The sequence below is a fragment of the Aulonocara sp. 'chitande type north' Nkhata Bay genome, linkage group LG15 (genome assembly GCF_057382095.1).
Source record: "Aulonocara sp. 'chitande type north' Nkhata Bay isolate Kocher_YH1m ecotype deep benthic linkage group LG15, A_spYH_male_GT1.1, whole genome shotgun sequence".
Classification (NCBI taxonomy): Eukaryota; Metazoa; Chordata; class Actinopteri; order Cichliformes; family Cichlidae; genus Aulonocara; species Aulonocara sp. 'chitande type north' Nkhata Bay.
Genome location: NC_141358.1, coordinates 16,943,390 through 16,968,059, shown reverse-complemented (window position 1 = coordinate 16,968,059; position 24,670 = coordinate 16,943,390). Strand labels below are relative to the sequence as shown.

The 24,670-nt window shown below is 38.3% G+C and overlaps 1 protein-coding gene across 1 annotated transcript in view; it reads right to left on the bottom strand.

The window, feature by feature from the left end:
• Positions 1-24,670, bottom strand: part of lama2 (laminin, alpha 2) — a 231,722-nt gene that overhangs the window by 104,903 nt on the left and 102,149 nt on the right. The window contains exons 15-20 of the mRNA XM_086264682.1: positions 14,617-14,721; positions 11,442-11,653; positions 10,896-11,007; positions 8,578-8,691; positions 5,697-5,824; positions 873-959 (exon numbers count right to left, since the gene is read on the bottom strand). Coding sequence (XP_086120808.1) covers positions 873-959; positions 5,697-5,824; positions 8,578-8,691; positions 10,896-11,007; positions 11,442-11,653; positions 14,617-14,721 — 758 coding nt within the window. The remainder of the gene's footprint in view (positions 1-872; positions 960-5,696; positions 5,825-8,577; positions 8,692-10,895; positions 11,008-11,441; positions 11,654-14,616; positions 14,722-24,670) is intronic.

Below are 24,670 nucleotides of genomic sequence, written 5' to 3'. Positions count from 1 at the left end.
CTATGTGACGACAGTGCAAACAACTGAGTTTATTAAAGATTTATAAATTTATACAACAGAAAACAGCTTCTGGGTTGCCAGGCTGTGGTGTAAAAAAGAAGAAGAAAAAGTACTTCCAAAAACTTGTCACTAAAGAAGCTCATAAAAGCTTACAAAAACAAAACATGAATCAGATCAGCACATCAAACATCCGGTAGGCCCCTTCCATCTAGCAAAAAGCAAGAACAGGGCTTTGTCTGAAGTTTATTAAATGCTTTTTCACATATATTTATATGAAAAACAAACATAATGAAGAGTACTCTTACAGCACATTAGAACTTTAGAATTTTAACTATGAGCAGTTTTATTTTAATACAAACCAAATGTACTGTATTTGAGTCAGCCTGGGTGGTGAAACGTCTATATTTACTCGGTGCATGTCATAACATGACAGTATAGCCTGAAGTTTCAACAAGCCTCACATCCAGAGAGAAATATTTTTCTCATTAGTTTTGCACTGGTGAGCCCATAGCTAATGGAACAAGAATGTCACTCAGCTAATAAAATAGATGGACAATGAGACAGAGTACCCAAGAAACAGTTAATGAGCAGTAGTTTCTCCATTTTCATTAAAAAACAAAATTAACAACTGACTATAAGTCTGGTTTACTTTCTAGTAATTAGAGTTGGATACATCTAATAGTGCCACTATTTGGTCATGAAACATACTTTGCTGGTTTGAATGCATTACACTAATAGATGTGTGTTTCTGACAGTGTCATTTAATTAAATAATAATGAACTTAGCTGGGCTAAGGTGAAAATTAGGCACATAGTTCAGGCAGAGTTGTGTCAGACCTTTCACCGTTTCTAAGCGCTTTGACTGTGTGTTACCTGTCGCATCGTGGTCCTGTGTAGCCAGGCCGACACTGATCACACAGCAGCTCTCCGTCTTGACTCAAGTGGCAGGTTGGACTGAAGCTACCATGGTTCCCAAGATGAAGTTGTTGCGATTGTTGTTGAAGTTTTTGATGAGTTTGGTAGCGTTGTCCCAGTGTGGCAAAAGGCAGGAAGAAGAAGAGAAGACAGAGGCGAGTTAAGGCCATTGTTTGCCTCCTCATATACACATTCACACCTGCTTCTCTGCTTTCTCTTCCCAGTCCCATTCGCACTTTGAATGACACATTCACTCACATACACATTTTAGTTTCCTCTCCGTTTTGCACACACACATGCACCAATCCTGACTACAAAAACCCTCTTCCACCCTACAAAGTGTAGCCTAACGAACCAAGGGAGAGGGGGAGAGAGAGAGATAGAAAGAGACAGCGACAAAGTAAAATGATAGTCTCTTTCCCTCTTTCTCTCACCCTCCCACTTCCAAAAACTATAGATAGTTCTGCTGGCTCGGGTTCCAGGCACCAGACTGACTCACTAGCTGACTGACTGGCTCATTAATTGTGTGCTGGCTCACTGAGTTACAAATAACATTTCATTGGCCAGAGTATGCGGACAACAAACACTGAAAAACACTTTCTGTATAAAATGTAAATAATTCATAGCTGTATGAGAAGAGTTGTATAAAGTTGTAAACAGCCAAATTGCAGCTGTGCTCATTTTAATGCTTTATTGCTAAGTGTTTACTGATGTCACAGAGCAAGGAACCTGAGGAAGAAGCTATTTCGCGTCACACGAGTTGCCCCCTGGTGGTCATTAAAGTAATGCAGTTTTAAAGCGCCTTTAAGGATTGTGCTTTTATGTTTCTTATCCGATTTTGCCGTGTGGATCATTAGGTGAAGGAGGCTGCTGCAGTTTAGAAGTGGTATTGCAAGGGCCAGGATGGGAAGGATGTCACTGGTCTGCAAATATATCTAGTAGGGCTGAACGATATATCGCATTTGCGATAATATCGCGACATGATCAAGTGCAATTTTCTAACCGCAAAGGCTGCGATTATACTCTGGACATGTCCAAATTCATGGGCTGCATCCTCCTGAGGCCGCATTTGTAGACCGATTACGTCACAGCGACGCGCCGAAGGCTGTCCAAATTACTACCATATCCCAGAATTCATAGCGCGGCCCAGCCAAACTCCAGTTTCCAACAATGGCGGCCGCTATTAAGTTTTAAAATTACTCATACTAATCTTTCTGGGTCACAAAATAAACTTTTAAAATATTTTCAGGCGAGAAAGTAGTTGTGTAAACATCGAATATCTGCTCGGTTTATCAAGATATCCCATATTTGCAAAAGTGCTTCGACGTTTTCAGAGGCGTCTGCTACCCACCAGCTCGACAGCTAGCCGGGAGCTCGAGGGTTACTGATGCGGCCGAGAACGGCACAACTCCCGGCACATCATTTTCAGATCACCGCGGAGTTTCGCTGCTCGGGTTAAACGTAATATATAAGTCACTTAGACAACCTAAAAATGTTATTGTTGGGCTTTTTTCAGTGTTTTGTTTGTTCGTGAGTAAATCGGTTTGGCTGAGATTAAAGTTATTAGATTAGATAAAAGAAAACTTTATTAATCCCCCGGGTGGGTTCCTCCTTGGTTTTCACACAGCTGACTAAACGTCAAACAGAAAACTTATTAAACAGAAGTATGAGACAGTCGAGAATTTACGCCAGTGTCTGGTTATATTTTAGATAGCAAGAAGCAGACGGCCGAGTTTATTAAACTCCACCGAGACAGCGGTGACGCTAATCAGAACTAGACCGTCCAATTTCACGCCTTTAAATTTTAAAGGCGTGTTTGTGTGTGTGTTTATACAATTGCTATTATGTTTGCACTTTATGTGTAATGTTACTGACTGCAGAGATCAGTAAGATGTGTGTATTTTTTATTTATTAGTTTTATTTATTTAATATTATTTTTTAATTGAATGACTGTCTAGTAGTTCACAGATGTCGAAAAACTGAGTGTGGTAAAGCCACTGATTTTGTTTATGTATATTTCTGCAATCTGCACATTGTACTGACTTTCATTTTAATGTTTACACCAGGGTTCCTTGTCAGCACTTTATGCTCAGATGTTTGTAAGCTAAAAATAAACTATTGTGTATGTTCAAATATACTGTTGTGATTGAAGAAGTTAAATAAAAATGTCAGTCATCAATTCATGCATCACCTCATGTCATCATAACAGAGGTCTGTCTTCCAGGAAAGAACAGTTTAAAATTAATGTAATATAGTATTGGCCATACTATATGATGTATTGCTTGTCTTTGTTTAATAATACAGAAGACAAAGACCTTAAAAAATAATCGCATATCGCATCGCAATCGCAATATTGGGGCAAAAAAATCGCAATTAGATTATTTTCCATAATCGTTCAGCCCTAATATCTAGCAAGGTAGTATCTGCAAAATTAACAAAATCATAAAAAACACATTTTACTAAAATAAATAATCTTTAAAGCTGATAAACTGATTAATACCAAGATTAAAATACAAATAATAATAAAAATAATAGGAAAAAAAGCAGGCCGTGTTATACTTTTTGGAAAAATTTGGCACAATTTTAGGTCGTAATGGCAGTGAAAAATGCTTAGTTAAACAGACATATACAGTTTTATCTGCAGATTTTTAAGGCCTGCGTGGATACATAATTGACTATTAACTTCCATTCAACTATAGTGATTTTTTAAAAAAGGGGGAAAAAAAGACAAAAACGTGTCCTTGGCAGTTAGAGAATTAATCCCAGGCATAAATTAAAAAGAACAGCAATCAAAAACAAAGCAGTTTTTTTTTATTGATTTGATTAAAAACCCCAGTCTTCTCCCCTGTTGACACTAATCACTTCATCAGATGTTCATAAGAGCTCAGACATTACAGATAAGTGGAACAATCTAACTAGCTATTTTGGTAAAGATAAGGGACTGGATGGCTATTTTGAGGGGGGTGAAAGGCATGGCTTCTCAAAGCTATTATTATTGCCAGGGTGGTGTGGAGGCCTGAGGTATGAGAGAGTTGTGTCTTACTTTAGCGCTTAGGGTTTTGAATATGTCATGTCATGACTGCATGAGAATTCTCAGCTGCTGCTGCTGCCTGTGTTGTTTGTCCATGCAAGTCCCATAGAGCATCACACCCTGGTCATTTAGAAAATCTGCGGCTCAATAATATAATAATATATAAATAAAATGTCTATATATATAACCTGCTCTGTCTGAAGTTGATCATTTCTTACATTTACTAAAAAATTAACTGCATAATTTATTTTACAATTTTTGCCTTTATAAGATTGGACTTTGCATGAGCGTCTCTCTACACCAATTCCAGTGATACTATTATTCATATATTGCTCTGAGGAAGACCCATTTTGCATTTGCAACTTAACCATGGACCTCAAATTCAGCTTCAGTATCATACTAACCCTCCTTTTATCTCAAGAACCTTCACAGGAGATGACGGCTGGCTCTGTGACTCAGAAACCAAAGAGGAGTTCTCAGTCAAAAAGTCTGAAGTGCACAAGTCTAAAGGTGGCACATCAAATCAGAAGCACGAGTAGGAGCACGCTCATTATTTTTTGACAGGGTTGTGCCCTGTGAATTTGTCCTCCATGATCAGGCTTTCAACAAGCAGTCTACCGACACATCCGGAGGGAGGGCACTCCGCTCAAATAGACCAAACTATGGCAAAAGTGTGCTAGAGTACAGCATGTTTTTTTTTGGCCACACCAACACACCTTCACTCACTGCTAGCAGCATTTCCCTTATTCGCCTATATAAAATTCAAGTTGAAATGTTGGCTTTTTGACACGCTAGAAGAGCGGACATTGCGTGCACTGCAGAGAGTGCCAGGATACAAAATTGGACTTCCAGGGAGAAACGTAATAATAACACTTGCTCTGAAGTGCACCAAAAATGTACCGGCTGGTAGTTTTGATTTTAATGACTCCACTTTGTGAAAACATCTTTGCAAAAAAAAAAAAAAACCCAAAAACTCAAAACAACATAAAATACTATTAAATGATGTCATTTATGTACTATGTGCATGTTTCATGAATAAACCAAATCAGACGTGTGTAAATAAATTCTTATAAACGATGATTTTTCTAAACTTTATCAACACGTGTGGTCCCGGAGGGAGTTTAATTTAATAACCGCATGTAACCAAGCAATGTGCCTACCCCTAGACAACATATCAATGTGTATGTTTTTTTAATAGCTGTGGTTTAAAGGTCTTCATGTCTGGTAGTATTTTTGCATCTCTTTGGAAAACTGTTGTGTGGTGTAATCTGAGCATCTGTCATTCAAGTCTGTGATGTAGCCACAGCATGAGTAGCTTTCCATATGAGAGGAATATAATGCTAAAGGGTTTTCAATCCCTTAATGACTTGTGGGAGGTTTGCATTTTCTACTGTGTTAAGGCTCCTAGTAGAAATTATGTTGATTCTAACAGCGACAATGACATTTCCACCCACAGGGATAATGTTTCTCCACTTATATTTATGAGTCTACCTGTGGTGATGATATTTCCATTAATGTCATTACAATTATATTCCTGCCGAGAGTGATGAAGTCTCTAGTTGTGGCGATAACCTCTAAAGACCACACACACACACAAAAAAAAAAAACATGGTGAGAGTGTCAGGAGGAGACGGGAGATTATTAAGAGAAATAGGGACCGCAGAGTCAGGTGGGTCAACAGTGATAGATTGAGGCATTTGATTAAATTGTGCTGCCCTGGCTGCATTAACCCCAGGGTCTTCAGAACCTACTTGTTGCTGGGAATATTGAGCGGGCAGGCACAGGGTTGACAGTCCGCAGGTGACCCACGGGTGGCGTTGCCATAGTAACCTGGCAGGCAGGTGTCACAGTAGGGGCCAGCGGTGTTGTGGGAGCAGTCCTGGGGGAGAAAAATAGGTTAAAGTTCATTTGAGTCAGGAGAGCAAGTCAATTTCTCTGAGGATGCAATTTCAAAGAAGAGTTTAAGCAGTTTGTGCAATGATAAAAATACCTCAACAACATTGTGCTATTGTTCTGTTGAGTCATTTAGGAAGGAAAAAACTCCAAATAAGACCTATTTTGTATTTTCAAGTAACAAGGAATTGTCTTGGAAACAAAAAACCTCTCAAGTATTTGTTTTAGTTTTTTTTTTTTAGCTGCGTACATGTTATACACATCTGCAGACGAACTTTGCATAATTTCCAACAGTCAAAAATGCTAAAGACAGACAGGAAGAACAACGAACTGAACCTGTACCATACTGAGTCAAGCCATACATGTGCAGTTAATAGTAAAAGGGGATGATTTAAGTTGAGACTTGGAAGAAAAAGAAACTAGAAAGAAAGACGTTAGAACAGATCTGCTTTTTTTTTCATAATATTTTTTTTGTTTCTAAAAGTTAAAGGTTAGAAAGATAAAAACTAAACAGTTCACACCTTTGGAGCTTTTTGCTATTGTGGGGGTGGTTTGCATACAAAACTACACCAGAAAATCCTGGCAACACAAGCAACACCAGCAGAACCAGATTTTTGTAAAAAGGTGACCTCTGACCTTGACACACCTATGATATCAGTTTGAAAAGCCTAGGTGACGTTGCTCTCAGTTTATTGTGCTCACAAGATTTTCTGTAAAGTTGATCTCTGACCTTTACCTTGAGGTCAAGTTCACCGAGATTCAAATTCATCTGAAGATTTTAGTAGATGCAACTGTGATATGAATTTCAAAATCCTACGTCACCTGGTTCTCCAGTTATCACATTCACAACCTTGTCACGTGCCAAGCAGGGTGACAACAATATGAGGTCTAGGTAAATGAGGCAAGTAAGATGAAAACAACTGCAGACACACACATATAGCCGGGTAAATGATGACTAATTGGAAACAGGGATGAAGAACGCCACAGATGAGACTAATCAGGGCAGAGCATACAATCACAAGGAAAACTAACAAAGACAGGAAATAAAATCAACAACATAAACAGACAAAGAATTCCAAAATAAAACAGGAAATGGTTTAACAGAAACCCAACATCATAACAGTCAACCCAACAATATTTTACCTGCAAAATTGTGAAGGCTGCAAACAACATAGTTAAGGCCAGATTTAGTGGCAGTACAAAAAACTCTCTGAAATTAAAAATCGACAGTCCTCGACACCCTACGGTTTCTAATGGGAGGCTTCACCTTCATATATCAAAACACAGCGATGCTTCTTCTGTTGCATCTTTTTAATCTGAATTAAGAAGTTGCTTCCAGAGAGAAACTCAATATTAAAACCTGCACTTATGCTGTAAAACCTTCTACTTCCATTAGTGCTCTTTTGTAATTGTGGCATCACGACTTATTTAATAAGACTAAATTCTTCAACACTGAGAACGTAAAATAGAAAATCTGAAGATTTCAGTTTAAGAGTTTTTAAACCGTAAAATTATGCTGTATCTATAATAGACAGCTCTTTTATTGGCCAAAATCTTTGTTGTTTTCATATGTCCAGCTGAAGCGCTAGTGGTACTTTTGAGCTAGTCTGTGCATTTATATGTCACCTTATTCCAAATCATTTTTTTCTCAGCTCAAACATCCCAAATGGTGAATCACAATGTGACACATACACAGTGTGTTAACCTGTATAACCATGGCATCATTCAGTCATTCAACCCGAGCTGGAAATCAAATTCCTCAGAAAAGAGGTGTGTTTGTGTGCAGATCTGTCTGCCACTCACTGTGTATGAATATGTATACAGAGGTTGTTTATGTGCTGTGAGTGAGTTCACGTCAAATTGTCTTCCTCTGTGTGTGTGTGTGTGTGTGTGTGTGTGTGTGTGTGTGTGTGTGTGTGTGTGTGTGTGTGTCAGAGAAAAAGAAAGCGCCTCCCTGCCTGTCTGTCTGTCTTTTTCTGTGTGTTGGCCTCCCCCTGACACATCCCAGCATCCTCCTCATCTATAATGAAACATAACATGGCAATACAAAACTCATAGATCGCTGTGTATGTGTGTGTTGTGTGTGTATTCTGGTGTGTGTATGTGCGATGGTAACTGACAGCTTAACCCTAAGGCAATGTGCAGACTGGGGTGGGTGCATGTGAGCAGATGCACATAAGAAGGCCAATCTGGAATGTTTATTCATTTCACACTGCAATTCCTGCCTTCACCACTAGATGGCAAATCCGGGGAGACTTCAACTAATAAGAAAAAAACTCTTTTGTATACATAAAAGTTCATTTATGTATTCCATATTAAGTTATGCATTTAGCTTCCGAGTGTCTTTCATTTCAAAACTCTCACACTCAGCTAACTCAACCAATTTTGGAAGATTTTCTGCAATTCCTCAATTAATTGGACACATTTTAAACAAAAACACTGAAAAGATATGAATACATGTAATCCACGGCTTCCAAATAAACAATTCAACTCCCTTAATTACTGATTAAAAAAAGAATGCGGTTAATGAAAGAAATGAGACTTTTCAAAACAAACAAATAAAGAAAATTGAACTCATTACTCATTACTCTTTATTACATTTTAATGATGATAAATAGGGTTAGATCTTTGAGTATTAATTTACACATAAAACAAACACATAAAAGCAATAGTAATAAATAATAAATACAAATGAAAAAGAAACAGGTGACATAATTCACCCACTACTAAGCTACTTACCAAGCAATGCCCCGTGACTTCATGGCATTGTGTTGTGTGTCCATGGCAGTGACAAGGTTCACACACCCCGTTATACAGATTCCCGTTTACCCTCCGAAAACCAAGCGCACACGCCTGAAACACACAAGATCACAAAGTTAGAAAATACAGAAAGCCAGACGGAGTGTCTTTCTTCAAGCTGCTGTAGCGTAGAGTAATTACATAGTGATCCTCTAATTAGCACCTCAAGTGTGTGTGTGTTTCTGAGTGCAACACTTGGAATATTTTTCGTGTGCGCTTGTGTGTGACTTTCAAAAGCATGATGCTGTCAGCTAAAACAACAGCGCATCAGCTGCATTCTGAGACTAAACGGTAATTTCGTGTTATTGTTTACAGTTTTCTTTGAATAAAGCAATTCAAATCTCCATGAGACAAATTTAGGAATCACAATACAATTTGAATAAAATTATGTTCTGAGATATGTTTGGATGTTTTAGACTAGTTAAACAGTCCCCAGATAATATAAGCTGATCCACAACATTTCCAACCATCTGTCTGAGGAGCCTGGAAAGAAATGGAGAGGACTTCTTTAGGTTTCGTGGAGATGTTTCACCTCTCATCCAAGAGGATTCTTGAGTTCTAAAGAAAGTTCCAGGTATTTAAACCAAGTCTTCACGGGACTTAAAAAAGTCACTTTCTTTCTGAGCTCATTCCAGCTACCATGATCTGGATAACTAAAAGCTACACAGACAAACATCTTTTCACTTTGAGTAAAAATCCCATCTGGAATATGTGCGTGGACATAAGGTGTTATCATGAATAAGGACACTTCTTTTTGATGTATTTATGAAAAACGAATGCACTAAAATTCCACCTGAAGTGCAGTCAAGTATTACCAAGCATAACATACAGTATATCAAGGAATCAGTACACTAAATGCCTGTAACACAAAACTGTGCACAAACATTTACAGAAAGAGACTGTTGTTTGTATGTATGGGTGTCTAAGCCTTCAGTTGATGACCATTTAAGGAAATGCATCCTGAGTTAACGTCAATATAGCAGGATACAAATTGAAGGCTCTACTTGTGGCTCACAGGGATTACTTGTACATGTGTTAGCATTAGCCACATTTAAAAGTACACATGTGATGTTCTAACATAGAAATACACACCAACATCATTAAGTGACTGCGTACATTTCAGTGTGGGCTTACAATCTTTTGAATAGGTACTCTTTTTTTTTTCAAGAATCCTTTCTTGCACTGGAAATTTTTCTAATCAATGTTTCTTTGTGTTTGAATGATTTTTTTTGTTTATTTGTGCTTGTTTGCAGTGCAGTGGTTAGACCTGCCATCTTACAGCTACAGCCTCCACAGCCTTTCTGTGTGGAGTTTCCATGTACTCCCAGTGGATGCATGGGTTCACTCCACAGCGCTACAGTCCAAAGATATGCAGTTACGCCACACAAAACTGAACCACATCTTTTCATCAATGCCCTTTCAGTGCAACAAATGTTGCTCCGCTGAGGCGATGCTCACACGTCTTATTCGGTTCTGCATGAACTCAAGACTATAAAATATTTTCCCCACAACTAGAAAAAAAAAAACTAAACTGTCATTCATAAGTTAAAATGATCTAAAAAAGTTAGGTCTTAGCAATTCAAACGTCTGAGAAAACAACGTATTGTTATTATTGAAATTTGAAAGTTGAAATTTCAAAATAATAACCCCAAATTTTGACTTATGGCTAGCAAAAAAGTGTTTGTCAAAGAATGTGTGTTTTCACAAGAGACAAGCTTCCAGGTTTTCAGCAACGCTCTCCAGAGAAATTAAAGGTAACCACAACTTTCTTCATGTTCTGCTGAAAGCTTCAGACTTCCACCTAATGTCCAGACGGCTCTGTATCCAGTAACTGGGGTTGATTCTTGTAGACTTGTAAGTCTACCTATCCACCTTTTGCACATTGGATTGGATGTTATTTTGTCATACAAATGGAATAATTAGCTATGTGTAATATACCTAATTCTATTCAGGATACATTTTGCAACAATACCATCTGAAGCAGAGATCTTTACTAATCTCTTGGCCCAATTGGATATTGAATTTAGTTAAATAGTTTTGGTTCTGTTCTTGTCATATTTGTTTTTAATCCCTTCTATAAGTTTTATTGTCTGGTAGCATCTTGTTTGTTCTATGTGCTTGTGTCTATATTGACTGTAGGTATAAATGTTAGTATGAACGGTTGTCTCTATGCATTAGTGCTACAGTATGTAACCAACCAGCCTTATGTGCCCATTGGATAAGCCGTTAACACAAATGGATGAATGGTGTGTATTTACCTCACAAGAAGTTCCACCATATCCATAAGGGCAAGAACACACTTCTACAGCTGATGCTCTCCTCTCTCCTATAGCAGCGGGATTTGCTACCTCCATAGAAAATGAGTGGAGTCTGCACACGGAGGGCACAGAAATACAAATATCAAGCAAAATCATACAGCATACTGGGAGTCTGTCCGCCTTCACAGTTAAACATACAGCTTGTGCGTAAACAGGGCAGTTTTGCTGATAAGTCTTTTAGAGGTTTTATGAGCCGAGTTCATTCTCTCAGGCAGATTTTACTCTCAGACGGCAATAAGCTTCACCTATAAAACCACCATCTTTATGTTTAGGTTGCACAAGGTTAAAGCCGTGATATTCACAGGCTATAAGAAGGAGATGCCTCAGAGTCTTGATTCTGAGCGAAAATTTTGTTTCCTACAGCTAAATGAGACTAAAAACTTCTGATTTTACAAGCTTAATTTTAATATAATGATTTATTTTACAGTGTATGATCAATACGTCATGATGGCACACTTCGAAATGTGTACATGTTTCCGTACCCACCTGTAAACAGCGCTGCGTTCTGTGCTGTAAGAGGCCCGCACCATCACACTCGTCACTTTTGCCAGCACAGACAAGAAATCTCTCCGACTAACTGGCTGTGCCGTCTCTGAAACCCGGAAGTTCTCTGGCAGGAGAACTATGTGACTGGTGCTGGATGAGGATGGGTAGACAGGCTCGCCAAACCTTTTGTAATTAATCTTCATCCCTCCTCCCTGGTAGAGCAAAAGAATTACAATTTGAACTTTTAATTTCATAAATGTAAAACATCGGCATTCCCTCTGTTGCTTTTATGACAGCACTGACATGTGCATTTATAACTTATCTAAAAAAAATGAGTGAGAGTGAAAGATGTGTCATTAGGTAATGAGCTCCAGTGTATATTGACATACTGAATGGACTAAATGCAAAGTAAATTGAGCCCAGGCCTGGTATCTGACTATCTCTTGTTGAGAACGGATCAATGGCATGTAGTGGCTAACACAGAGTGACAACTACTTATGGAGGGAGAGAGTGAGAGAGAGGGAGAGCTTACTATGCCAATAAACCATTAAATAAAAACTAATTGAATTGGGGGAGGTGGGGGAGTCATAAAGACGGTGAAACCAGCAGCACAGCCAAGAGATGCACAAAATCAGAGGATGACAGAGACAAAGAGGGAAAATGAAAGAGTCACCTCACTTTTATTTACCAATAAGAAAATGAATTCAGTTAAAAAAATCCCTTAAAAAGACAAACATCATTATGTTGGTTCAATTCTTAATACTTTTTAATACAAACATTTCACTTCTTACTTTAAAAATTAGATCACAAAGGGAAAGTTTTATAAGGTTTTTCCTGAAACAAAATGAGAGGCGGCTCAAGACTGCGTTTCTGTGTTTACAGCATTCTTTTCTTTCTTTATTTACACACTTTAACTGTGCTAAAGTGGACTGATTGAGTGGGCATGGATCGAGAGGAAGGCACGGAAAGCAACAAAGCCACAGAGCCATACAAAGACAGAGAGATTATTATCTATTCAGATGCTGACTTCTTGCGAACAACACACAAGTTTCTTCTTGCACTTCACAAAAACAAGCAACAAAAAATATTACAACTCGATGCAGATATGCAGCGTAAACAGCAGGGCAGAAAAAGAGGGAACAAAACGAGACAAAGGCTGAAAGAGACAGTGAAGAGGGAGAGAGCTGGCTGACAGTGTGTAGGTGGTTCATTATTGTCATCATTTGGAGAGGCTTTTTGTTGACAACAAGACCGACACTTGTCCTCCTCTCCTTCTCCTCCCATCTCCTCCCAGTCTGTCGATCTCACTGACACATCTTTAAATAACACAAGCTCATTGGTCTGTGACTATCCGTCTCACAATTTTCCTTCTTCCTCATTCTTACTTTTGTTTATTTCCACGTTCCGTTCTTCACTGTTTGTTTCTTCTTTTCCTTTTTTCCTTTTCACTTCCTTTTGTGTTGTTTCACACCCACCATTCTTCCTTTCAATCTTCCACTACTTTTTCCTTTTTTTGTCAATTTCTTTCTTTCCCATCTTTTATTTCACTTTTCAGCCTGCCCTGCCTTTATTTGATTCAAAGTCTCTTTTACTTTTCATTCCCTCCTTTTATGGCTTTCTTTCCGTGCCCTTTCATCCATTCGATCCATTCTTCTCACCTACCGTACACAGTACGCCGCTTTCTCTTTGCAGTCAGTATGTGAGACTTAGGTGCTTTCACATTTACTGCAGTTTATTTTAGATCGTTTCTGAAAACCTTTCCAACTATTCTAATTAGAATTCCCACTTCTTCGAACACTAGCAAAGTAACTGGATCCTTTCTACAGCTCCAGCACAGAGGACACACATACACACCAACCTGTGCATTGTTTTGTGTGTACTCCATGCTCTCACACATACACAGACACAATGTTGTTTAGTGATATGAGAGATATAAACAGTTAACTAATAGTGTGGCTGCTTTGCTTATTGCTGCCATACATCATATTGCAACCTGCTCATTATACAGACATACAGGGAGAGAAGGGGCGAGAGAGTATATCTGCATTTTTTATTGCTAAGTTCAGCAGTTCTCCTCAGGCTGCAGCTGCTTGCGTGCGCGCGTGTGTGACTGTCTGTCTTTTCTTAACTGTTTGCAACTTCATTTAGTCCTCATGGTCGCAGAAAACAGCGCAAAAACAAGTACACAAAAACAGAAAAAGTCACACTTGAGTTACTCTGACACCAAAAATAATGTATTTGCTGAGTGCTGGGAGCAGTCCTTGTCAACCCCTTTAACTGAAATAGTCAGTTCAGTTGGATCTCATTCCTGGGCTCTACCGCATGGCTGTTCCTGAGGAGTCTCCCAAATGCACCAAGACAGTTTAATATAGGAATCAAAAAGTAAAACAAAAAAACGACACAATTTAAACCCATGCATATAGATTGCATGGATATGTTGTTTCAGGCTAGAGTCACATAGGCATCAAGAACACTTGGGGACTCCCGGAAACCACAGATCACTAGGAAAAAACGTGTATTCCCTTACTGGTCGCTGAGTGGCTGCTAGAGGTCCTTTATTTATTCTAAATAAAAAGTTCCACTTCTTCAAACATTGGCAGAAATTTCTGGCTGTTGTTGGGAAACCAATTGATAAAGCTCCAGTCATGCAGTTCCCCTAGCAACCACAGGCATTTGCAATCTCCAACCAGTTGGCAAGTGGTTGCTGGAGGTTGATGGCTGTTGCTATGTGAAATCAGTCTCAGCCCTTACTGTGGCTGTGGATTGAAAACCGCAACTTGAAATATTAAACTAAATAATGTATTAGAGTTCAAAGTCTTCAAAAGGTGCTGGTTGTAGCAGTAAGGCACAGCTTTCACTTTAAGTGTGAATGTTCTCAGTTTCCAGTCTGACTGTTAATAAGCAGCTTTCAAGTGATTGCAGACAAGTCTGTGTCCTCCATGCAATCTGATAACAACCACCAATAACGACCAAGATTTATTCTGCAGTTTCACTGGGTGACAACCAGCAAACACTCGCCAACTGCTTAGGTAGTACACATTTTTCCCTATCAGGTGGTGGTAGCCGACCAGTCTCAAGTCCTGGTTGACTTAATATCTCTCCATTACCGTGTAGCATGTTGACAGTAGTTTAAGTTCGCAGCTACAAGTAATTAGTGAATTGTTTAAAAACTTACCTCTATGATTAAGTCAGGCTCTGATGTGACTCTGATGCTCACTTGTTCTTGCTGCTCTACAGTATAAGACACGGTGAAAATGACATTCCCACCGTAGGCTGAAAGCTGCAGAATGACAAAGGCAGACAAAACAAGTTAGAAAGTCAAGTTTGTAATAAAAACAACACCTTTTGACCTTTTGATTTCCCATGCTTCGTAGCTCATTAGACTTAGCTCACTATTAGATTGATTTAAAGGTCCATGTTTCTGCTTTATTTGACGCTAATAGAGCGCACGGATTAAAAAGCAAAACGTGACCAAAAAACCATCAGAGTAGTGAGAGAAAAAGTGACAAAGAAAAAATTCTGATGTAGAGGCAGGTTAACTTAAAAATGTTGAAAATGTTGACAAAGTACATTAGTAGGAAGGAAAAAAGCCTAATACACTGTTTTAAACTAATCATAGTCTCACAGAAAGAGGTTTTTAGAAAATGCAAAAAATGTTATCTAGTCAGAGAGATTTTGAAAAGTTGTAAATAAGTACAAGTCATAGACAAACCCACAATAACACAGAAAAACCACCACAACTTCTTCATCTAATAATGACTTTTTCCCCCTAAAATAGTTTTAAAATGCTGAAAACATGAAGAAAGCAGGTACATGCTACAATCTTTGTTGTCTCGAGTTGTTTTGGTGCAGCGTTTCTGTCGAGTCCACAGAATGAGCTTTAGCTGGAGAAGTGCTGCATCGGCATGATCCTGAAATTTATTATTCTGCTTCAACCTGAACAGTAATGGGTGGGAGAGCGAGATAATAATGCCACCATAAAAACAGAGAGAGGGGGACATTGAGGATGAGGGGGAGAGAGACGAAGAAATAGAGCTGGAGACAGAAAGACAGAGCGAGTGAGGTAGTGAAGGAGGAAGAGTTAGGCTTAATGCCTCTATAAACCTCTTCCATTCTACATCATTACACTCACTTTTTAAACCACGAGGCGGAATCACCGTTTTCACAACTGACTGAAAAACCACACACACACACACATACACAGATATATCCACACCAGTGTGCCTGGAGGTGTACTTGGTGGATATTTTATTCTATAACACTTATCCTCTATCTACCTCCATTTGCTGATTTGGACTCCAGAGGACAGTAAAATCATAGTTTAAACCCACACAGCCCACACACATCAGACACTTGTGCTGCCCGACCTCCTCCTCCATTAGCTAATCAGCCCTCTAGCATGACCACTGCATACACGCTTAGTTTCTCATGCAAAAAGAAAAAAGTCTGAATTTCATTCCAGTGCAACAAAAAGGACGATAAGCTACGCATCCACTTCCAATGTACTCGCTAGACTACAGGTGTAATAAATGGTATGATCAGACAAGTAGACGGGAAAAAGTAACTTTTGGTGATCTCGTCACTTTTTTGAACTCGTTGTTGACACTACAGCTACCAGCACTTAAAAGATAAAGCAGAGACACAGATCCTGCTAAAAAGCACAACACAGACTTCATACTTTGACCAATTAACAAAACTACATATATTACTGTGAAAATTTCATAGCATGCTTTTAATTATTTATTTTACTTAAACCCGCATTATTTTATTTCCATGTTCATTTTGGTCACGTTGAGAAAGCACGAGATAATATAAATACAACATTTGAAAATTAGCATTAGCATTAGAAATAGTTTTTTTTCTGGTAAATATAGGAAAAAATACAATCCTAGACCCTATCCTTAATGGAAATATCTGGGAATTTAGAGACCCCCACTGTGTTAAACAAGTAGTCAATAGGTTTGTCTCATCATTCACTGATGCTAGACAGTGTATAGGTTTTAACCTTTTGAGGCATCAGCAGTTACTACATGATCACAAGCCTAACTCTAACCCTAGGCTATCAGAACATGTAGTTTTTGGTTTTATTAAATTGTTCTCCCAAGTCTTTGCAAGCAGGGAAAAAAGAAAATAATCATTGTAACAGGGTTAGGGTTGGGGCTTTTCATGAGAAACAGCTGCCTGCTGCAGATGGAAATAGACTGATTAGTGGTGAGACTTAGTCAAACAGCAAGATTTAGACCTTCACACAACATGCAGATGGACGAGGTTTTGAATTTTGTTTTAATCTTGATTCCTGTTACTCTTTTATTGACCCGCTGTTTTCTACTTTCCTCTTTTTTCTCATCTTTCTTTGTCTGTGTGTGTTTGTGTTCCTAATGGTTCTTTTTTTTTTCGTAATTGTTTTTTCTTGAGCATCCTCTGTTAATTTATTTCCTCTCTTGGTTCTATTCCTGCCCTTGTGATTATCTGCTTGACCCTTACTGTTGCGTGTGCTTAGCTTTGGTTTGAGCTGGAGATGCTAAGATTCCAACTAAGGTTTTAGGTGGGAGTGGCCAGAGTGGACAGGAGTAGATGTGAGTATAGCTCGTGTTGAGTGGTTTGGAGACAAAGATAGAAAGGCAAGCCTGAGATGGTTTGGACATGCACAGAGGAGTGATAGTGGATACAGGATGTTGAATATGGAGCTACCAGTGAAGAGGAAAAGTATATAAAATAGGGTGATGGAGGCAGATAATCCACAGTGGCGACCAAAAAAAGAAGAAGCTAAATTTAGCTTTAGTTTGTTTACAACACTTTTTTTTTTAAATTGTGAGTTTAGCTTATACACCTTTTAGTTTTTGTGAAATCAGCTCGTATAATAAAACCCAGTTTTAGCCTAACATTCTGTCTCTGTCTGCATTTTGGTTAATTATATATAACTTGTATTTTTTCTCATCTTACATTTCATTTGCAGTATAAATGTTGATTAGTAAAGTTTTCAACACTCCAGATATGAGCTGAAAATACATTATAGTCTCACAAGGTCCTGATTCCCGGGCTTTTTAGCTTGTGGCTTATGAAAACAACATTTGCTTAACAAATTTATTAGACCACTTATCATAAAAATAAGAAAACACAAGTATTTTAAAAAATCTGTCAGGTTTTTTTTTTTAAACTAAAATTACATTTTGATATACCCAAATTTGAGCAAGCACAATGGACTTGTCTGAAAAGTCAGAAATTATTAGAGCAAAACATTCACTGGCTAAAAATAAATGTTCTGTTCAGGAATGATAACTGCAAAAATAACTACAATTTGTCATCCTAATCGGAAAATAATAAAAAAAAACCCAGCATAATAAAATAAAATTTTGCTCACTTGTAAAGAGTGTACACACACTGGTTGATTAGCCATTACAGAGACATAGACACATTATTTTTATTATAATAATCAATATTGTTATTTTAGTTTAGCTGTGGCATAAACACTGGATGTCAGTCTAATAAATAGTACTGTAATTCTGTATGGTTACATATAGAATTATGGAACCAAAAATCAAATACTGTCTATCTCATGGGCATTCACATTTGCTGTTACTACAACATAGTGTTTTGTTCACCAGTATAGGAAGTGCTGGCATAGAATAAAATCTAGATAAAAACACAAGAAAGTTGCACAGATCTGTAAGTGCTTCAACTTACTACTCCAGTTGTGCAAAGAGCTATAAAAAGTGGATTTGCATGTACTATACTTTTTTTTTTTTACCTGTTTCTGTTTGTTGTGTTCACTAAGCATTCAGCAGGATATGACCTGAAAACTAACAGAAAAGCTTTTTCACTCTGATTCTCCATCCAGTTAGGACTCCTGTATTTTGCAATTTACTTCCTTTGAAATTATTGACATTTCTCAGAAAAACTCATTTCTCTGATGCCGTCCACTCAACCTGGGCAACAATCAAAGCTTTTGTCATGGCAACCTGATGACCCATCTCTACCCTAGGGGGGGAGTTGAAATACAGAAACACAATACAGGAGAGAGAAAAAAAGGCCAACAGAACAGCACAGCAGGAGAGAGACATACGGGGAGGGAGAGGAGAATCATGTGTAGTGGAAACGAAGGAACAATAAACACTCAGACACACACGCACACACACAGCTGCAAAAGACATCAGTGAGATCCCTTGTGAGCTTGATAAGCCTGTTATTAACTGTATTAGTGGTCAGAATAAGAAGAACAAGACATAATCCTCACTGTTAAAACCCTAATCAAGAAGCTGACACAATCTTCATTAGAGTGAAACCCTTTGTCACAGCCACGGCTATATGAGTATCATACAAGCCATTCAGCTCACTTCAATACTATTTGAGAGAAGGGATAAAGTAGTTTCATATCAAAACAGGAGTAGTTACTGTGAAAAAAAAGGGAGCATACTAAACTAAACATGATGAAATGGGAAGGTGTGCATGCTGCTGTTCATGAAGGAGGGGAAACTGGTAATAATGCCCCTGTTTATCAGTTTAATTAAAAATAAAGTGGATAAAATATAGAAAATGAGAAGAGTAAAGTTTGGCGTTGTGCCAAGTAGTGGGTTTGGGTTTGGCACGGAGAAGAGGTGTAAGGATGAGTCACTGTAAGTTGGGTGACTTCAACATATGAGTCACGTTTGACCTCAGTCCTCCTCCAAGGTTCTCAGCAGAGCCCTGATGTAAGATGGATAGGGCTTTTCCATAATCATAAGTAGCCTAGTCGAGTATTATAATTTAAGGGTTAGTCCATTCCAATTTTAGGATACTGTTGTTGTCCAAAAAGAGTTGGATTTGTGCTACAGCTTGACTTCTTTGCGAGTTTTGCAGAAAAAGGCGAAGGCATCTTTCCTAAAGAGACATCTGCTTAACAACACCTGTTTTCTCATATCCACATAAAATTATTCAAATTTAGCTGAGTTTGTTCCTTATACACACTTTTATAAAACACTACATCAAATTAGTCATTGATAGTTGTTAAAAGATATATGCTACTCATGTTACATTGGGTGCTAATGTGTATATGTATGTATGTAGAGAAATGACAAACTGTATTTTTATGATTTGTGAAATAAATAGAATTGACATTTCCCATCAATCTGCACTCAGACGAGTATGATGACAAAATGAAAAGAACATGAGAAACACAGCAAATGTCTTAAAAATCTGAAACTGATTGTCTAATTTTACTAATCGTTCAGCTTTTACTGTAAAAGTTCAAATTCTAGCCAGATGTTATTGGCTTTAATAACCCTTAGCAAGTATGTAGAACTCTGATGGACTCAGAGGTATGATAGGGACAAACCCTCATATATGCATGGCTCTGTGAAAGGAAAATTCGCGCTGTACTTCAGGATAAAACCTCAGCCTCAGAAATCCAAAGAACCTTGCTGTAGACTTAGATGCTAAAATTGTGGGGAGCAAGGGTTCAAAACCTTTGCTTTGAATGTTCCCAGTAGCACAGAGGAGTCGGTAATTGCAAAAGAAAGAAGACCCCCTCCAGGAATTTTCATAGAGCTGGCGCTGCTGCCAAACTGAGCAAGAAGGTCCATGTGGGAGGTGACCAGGACCCCAGCAGTCATGGTAACAGAGATTCAGAAGTTAGAGGTACATGGCAGCCCACTTGGTGTTTCTCAAAAGGCATTTAAGGACACCCTGAGAGCATAAGGATAAAGATTCTCTGGGGTGCTTCTCAACAGCAGGGACCAGGAAACTAGTCAGAACTGAGGGAAGGATGACTTCATCCAAATATAGAAAAGTCATTGGAGAATACCTGCTCAGGAGGGCAGCGACCTGAAGCTATAGGGCGACAGTTCACCTTTAAATGTGCACAAAAGTAAACCAAAGCAAACAATCAACAAGTCCTTGACAGGCCCACCCAAAGCCCAGACTTAAGCTGTACTCAGTCAAGGCTCTGTACTGCATCCAGGCACTTTTGTTCCCTCATTACACTTGCCTGTTGGCTTGCACTCACTCTGTGCTTAAACGTCCAAGCATGAATATGTTTAGTTTTGTCTCTCTTACTCTCATATCATTTCTCTCTTTGATGCACACAAGCTTTTCAAAAGCACCCGTGCAGGCAACAAAGATGTTAATCATTTTGCACTTTGTGGTTAAGTTGGTGCCTGAACCACAAAATTTTGCAGTTTGTGCTTCAGTCACACTGTGTCCTCTCGCGTGCCTTAGAGATTTCCTAATTACTTAATACAAAACATTTCTTTGGCAGCAGCTGTTGAGGAAGCAGTGGTCCAACTGAACAGCACTCGAGAATCCGGTGCATTGCACTGTGCATAGTGATCCCACTAGTCAAATGGACTGATTTTGGCGTTAGCTTAGGCAAGAATAGTATGGATCTACTGTAAGGTAAGTACACCCATTTTTGCACAGGACTGATGGTGGCAGTTGCCTAATCAGATGCAGTTATATAGAATATAATTAATCCAAATAGTATTTAGTTACCAAAAACCCAGAAATCTGACTAAACCACAAGAGCAACAATTTACAATGATTTGTATGATGATTCCTATATGTCTATTTATTTTCTCACATTACAAATAAACATACACATGTCAATTTTAAACATTTTCTATTACTTTTAGCGACTTTTGATCTCAAACGCTGTGGACATTCATGGAGAATTTAGAGGTAAGAATCAGCACCATCACTACTTTGAAGAAGAAAAGTACAGTAACCACAATCAAAGAAATTACTGTGTGCGGGGAGTAATGACATGCAATTAGCATGTAACTTTCTTTTGTACGTACCACATGCCAGCTTCTTCACAGAAATGTGCGCCTGCTTTCTGTCAATTTTGCGAATACAAAAGCAGACAGTGGCAACAGATGCTCTCTTCAGGAGATTGGGCAGGGGAAAAAAAGAGACGGGGAGGATGAGGAGGGGGACAAAGGAAATCACCCTTTAGGAAATGAAAACCAGATTGTAACAAAAGCCTTGGAAAACAAACGTCTCTAAAATGACAAACACATGGCACACAGAACATACGTAGGTAGGTAGGTAGGTAGGTAGGTAGGTAGGTAGGTAGGTAGGTAGATAGATAGATAGATAGATAGATAGATAGATAGATAGATAGATAGATAGATAGATAGATAGATAGATAGATAGATAGATAGATAGATAGATAGATGTTGGACAAGACATTGTGTCTATTGCAGTTTGCTACCAGGTGATTATTGGATTGTACTTCAGTAACCATTCTGCGTGATTACCTTTCTTAGGTCTTATTTTTCTGATCACTTTTACAAGGTAAAGACAATTTTAGAAGGTGTTTGTGCTCTGGATTGTGGAAGCACTTACTTCAGACAGTGCTCACCCTGATACTTTACTTTTTCTGTGCTTGGCTGTATGATCACTTGCAGTTTCCCAGGACTGTGAGAATGTTTTGGCAGCTGTGCATGCTACAGAGGTCCAGGTACTGGCCTGGAGGTCCTCCTGTGTTGTTTGCAGCATTCTTTAATTGGGGGTCAGTCCGTTGCACCCTGACTCAGTAATAGCACACAGGAATGAGCCGGGCTTATTATCGGGTTCTTTGAGGTTCTCTGCAATGTATTTGGCCTCGAGTTCAGTTTGGCATTATAGGCAATAACTTAATATGGTCTTTTCACTTTTCTACCTAAAGTTGATGTTTGTGGCAAGAGGTTAGATCCCTAGACATACCTCACACTGTGCATGGCTACAGGCAATGACCTTTATATAACAGATGCACGCAGCCTCCAGCTGTAAAAAGTGGACAACATTTCCTCTGTTTCTAAAAAAAACAAAAAGTATATAATTCTATTGAAATCTACCCTAGGGTCACTCTACATCAAATTTTAGACAATTTTCTAATCAATAGCTTTTGTTTTGCCTTATATATTATATTATATATATAATGTCATATATTATCTCTATTTGACTTTTTGACTTCTACTGTGACTTTGGGTTTGACCTTCCTTGCAGTAGAAAGTCTATAATGCAATACACAAGTGATAGTTTTCACTTCCTTTCCTGATATGCCGTTGAGAGTGCTGTGAGTCACAAAGTGCAAAAGGTTGTGGAGACATTCATAGAAAGACATGCAGGCAACACGTCTACATGACTTGCACAGCTCTAAATATTTTCAGTAGGGGCTTTTTTAGGTGGAATAACCCTGCAGTTTTTTTCTAATACATATATTGTCACTACATATATCCAGTTTCTTATTCACATTCAGGTTAAGAAAACTTTGTTAATCCCAAACAAGGACACGTTTGTGGGGTCAACTTTGTAGCTTACCCACACAACCTAGTGACGCAATCAAATTCACACAACTTAACGCATAACACTACTGTGTGTCAAGGCGCAGATCGACAAACAATAAGGTCAAAGAAAAACTAAATTAAGAATGAAATAGATAAATAAACAGAATAATAAGGACATATGTTGAAAAATGAAAAATCAAAGAAAAATGAATCAAAATTACCCCATCGGAGTTAAGTAGCCTAATAGCTGAGGTAATGGACGTTAGACATCAATTCCCCCCCCCCTTTTCTACACAACAACTTCGTGAACTCACAGATATTTTTTTGTTCCATACCTTTTTTTTTTACAAGGCTATTGTTTGGTACATAAAGAAATAAAGAAATGTTAATCACATGAAACACACATAAAGACAAGACATAAGATAATCTAAACCATGTAAACAGGTTTAAAATGTCATATTTGGGTTCAGCACGTCAAAATCAGCACATCAAAATTCCTAAGAAAAAGCACAAACAACCTCTGAAAGACAGCTGACCGGTGTCTCCGTATTCTTGTATATGTGGTTCAAATAACATTCCTTTCCATGAAGTTTTATAAGCTGCTAAGTGATGCACAGACACTAACATATGCCTTTGGCACTTGGAAAAACAAAAGGGGGAAGCAACATTGTTGAATTCTTAAGTGGTTGTGTGCAGGACTATGACAGAATAATTATTACTCCAGAGAAGGTTACATATACTGTAAATCTGTATGCATATCTCATTCAGGAAGATGACACAGAGCAGCTCACTCTGTTGCCCCCGGTCTCTTAGAGCCAATCAATTATTGTTGTGTTCTTCCGCAGCTTGCTGACTCCTTAAAATCAACTCCATCATTTTGCGATGTATCAGATTTGGAAGTTTTACTTTCTACAAGGTAACAGTTTTGGATTTAACATTTGAAAGACTTATGGATTCAATATAAGTGTCGTGTCAAAGTTCTTTCTCCAGCAAGTCTTTTTATGTTTTCACTCAAGTTTATAATAACTTAGCTTTTTCCCTCCACATCAGATCTAATCAAAATTCATGAGTTTTTGTTATTTTAGAGCCCAAAAAATGTTCACCTTTACATATCGTTAGCTTCATAGCATAAGTGCCTAAGTCATTGACTTAGTCAAATGACTTAGGCAATTATGCTATGAAGCTAACGATATGGTATAAGGCATGGTGGGTATACCAGCTTTCGTGTTTGTTTTAAAGTTTTTGTTTTAAAGTTTTTGTTTTAAAGTTCACATCCTGAAGACTTCTCAAATGGCTTTTTCTCATAATTATTAAATTACTATCATATGTATTACTACAGTGTGGCCCATATTACATATCACTGTTTTTGTTCTGCTATGGTTGTTGAGCTTAAAGAAAGTCTAAGGCCTGAAGCACCATCCGAACAAAAGAAAATTTGATTTTAAGACCAACTGTGTAAACAAGAAATGAAGCCAATGTGAAGTTAACGGGCCACACTTAATCCTCATGTTAAAATGTTCAACATTATAACAGATTCTTTTTGATGACATCGTTGATTGTGCCAGACAGGCTGGTCTGAGTATTTCAGAAACTTCTGCTCTACTGGGATTTTCCCACACAACCATCTCTAGGGTTTAAAGAGGATGGTCTGATAAACGAAAATATCCAGTGATGAAAATGCCTTGCTGATGCCACAGATCGGAGGAGAACAGCTAGACTGCTTTTAGCTGATAGGTCAGCAACAGTTACGCTAAAGTAGCTACTTGTTACAAGCAAGGTAGAAGAGCATCTCTGAATGCCAAACACATTGAATCTTGAAGCAAAAGGGCTACAGTAGCAGAAGAGCACCTAGAACATCACACCAATTGCGACTCCTGTCGCCTAAGAACAAGAAACAGAGGCTACAATTTGCACAAGCCCATCAAAATCGGACAATATAAGACTGTAAACAGCTTTGTGTAAACAACATCAAATCTCTCTTATCTC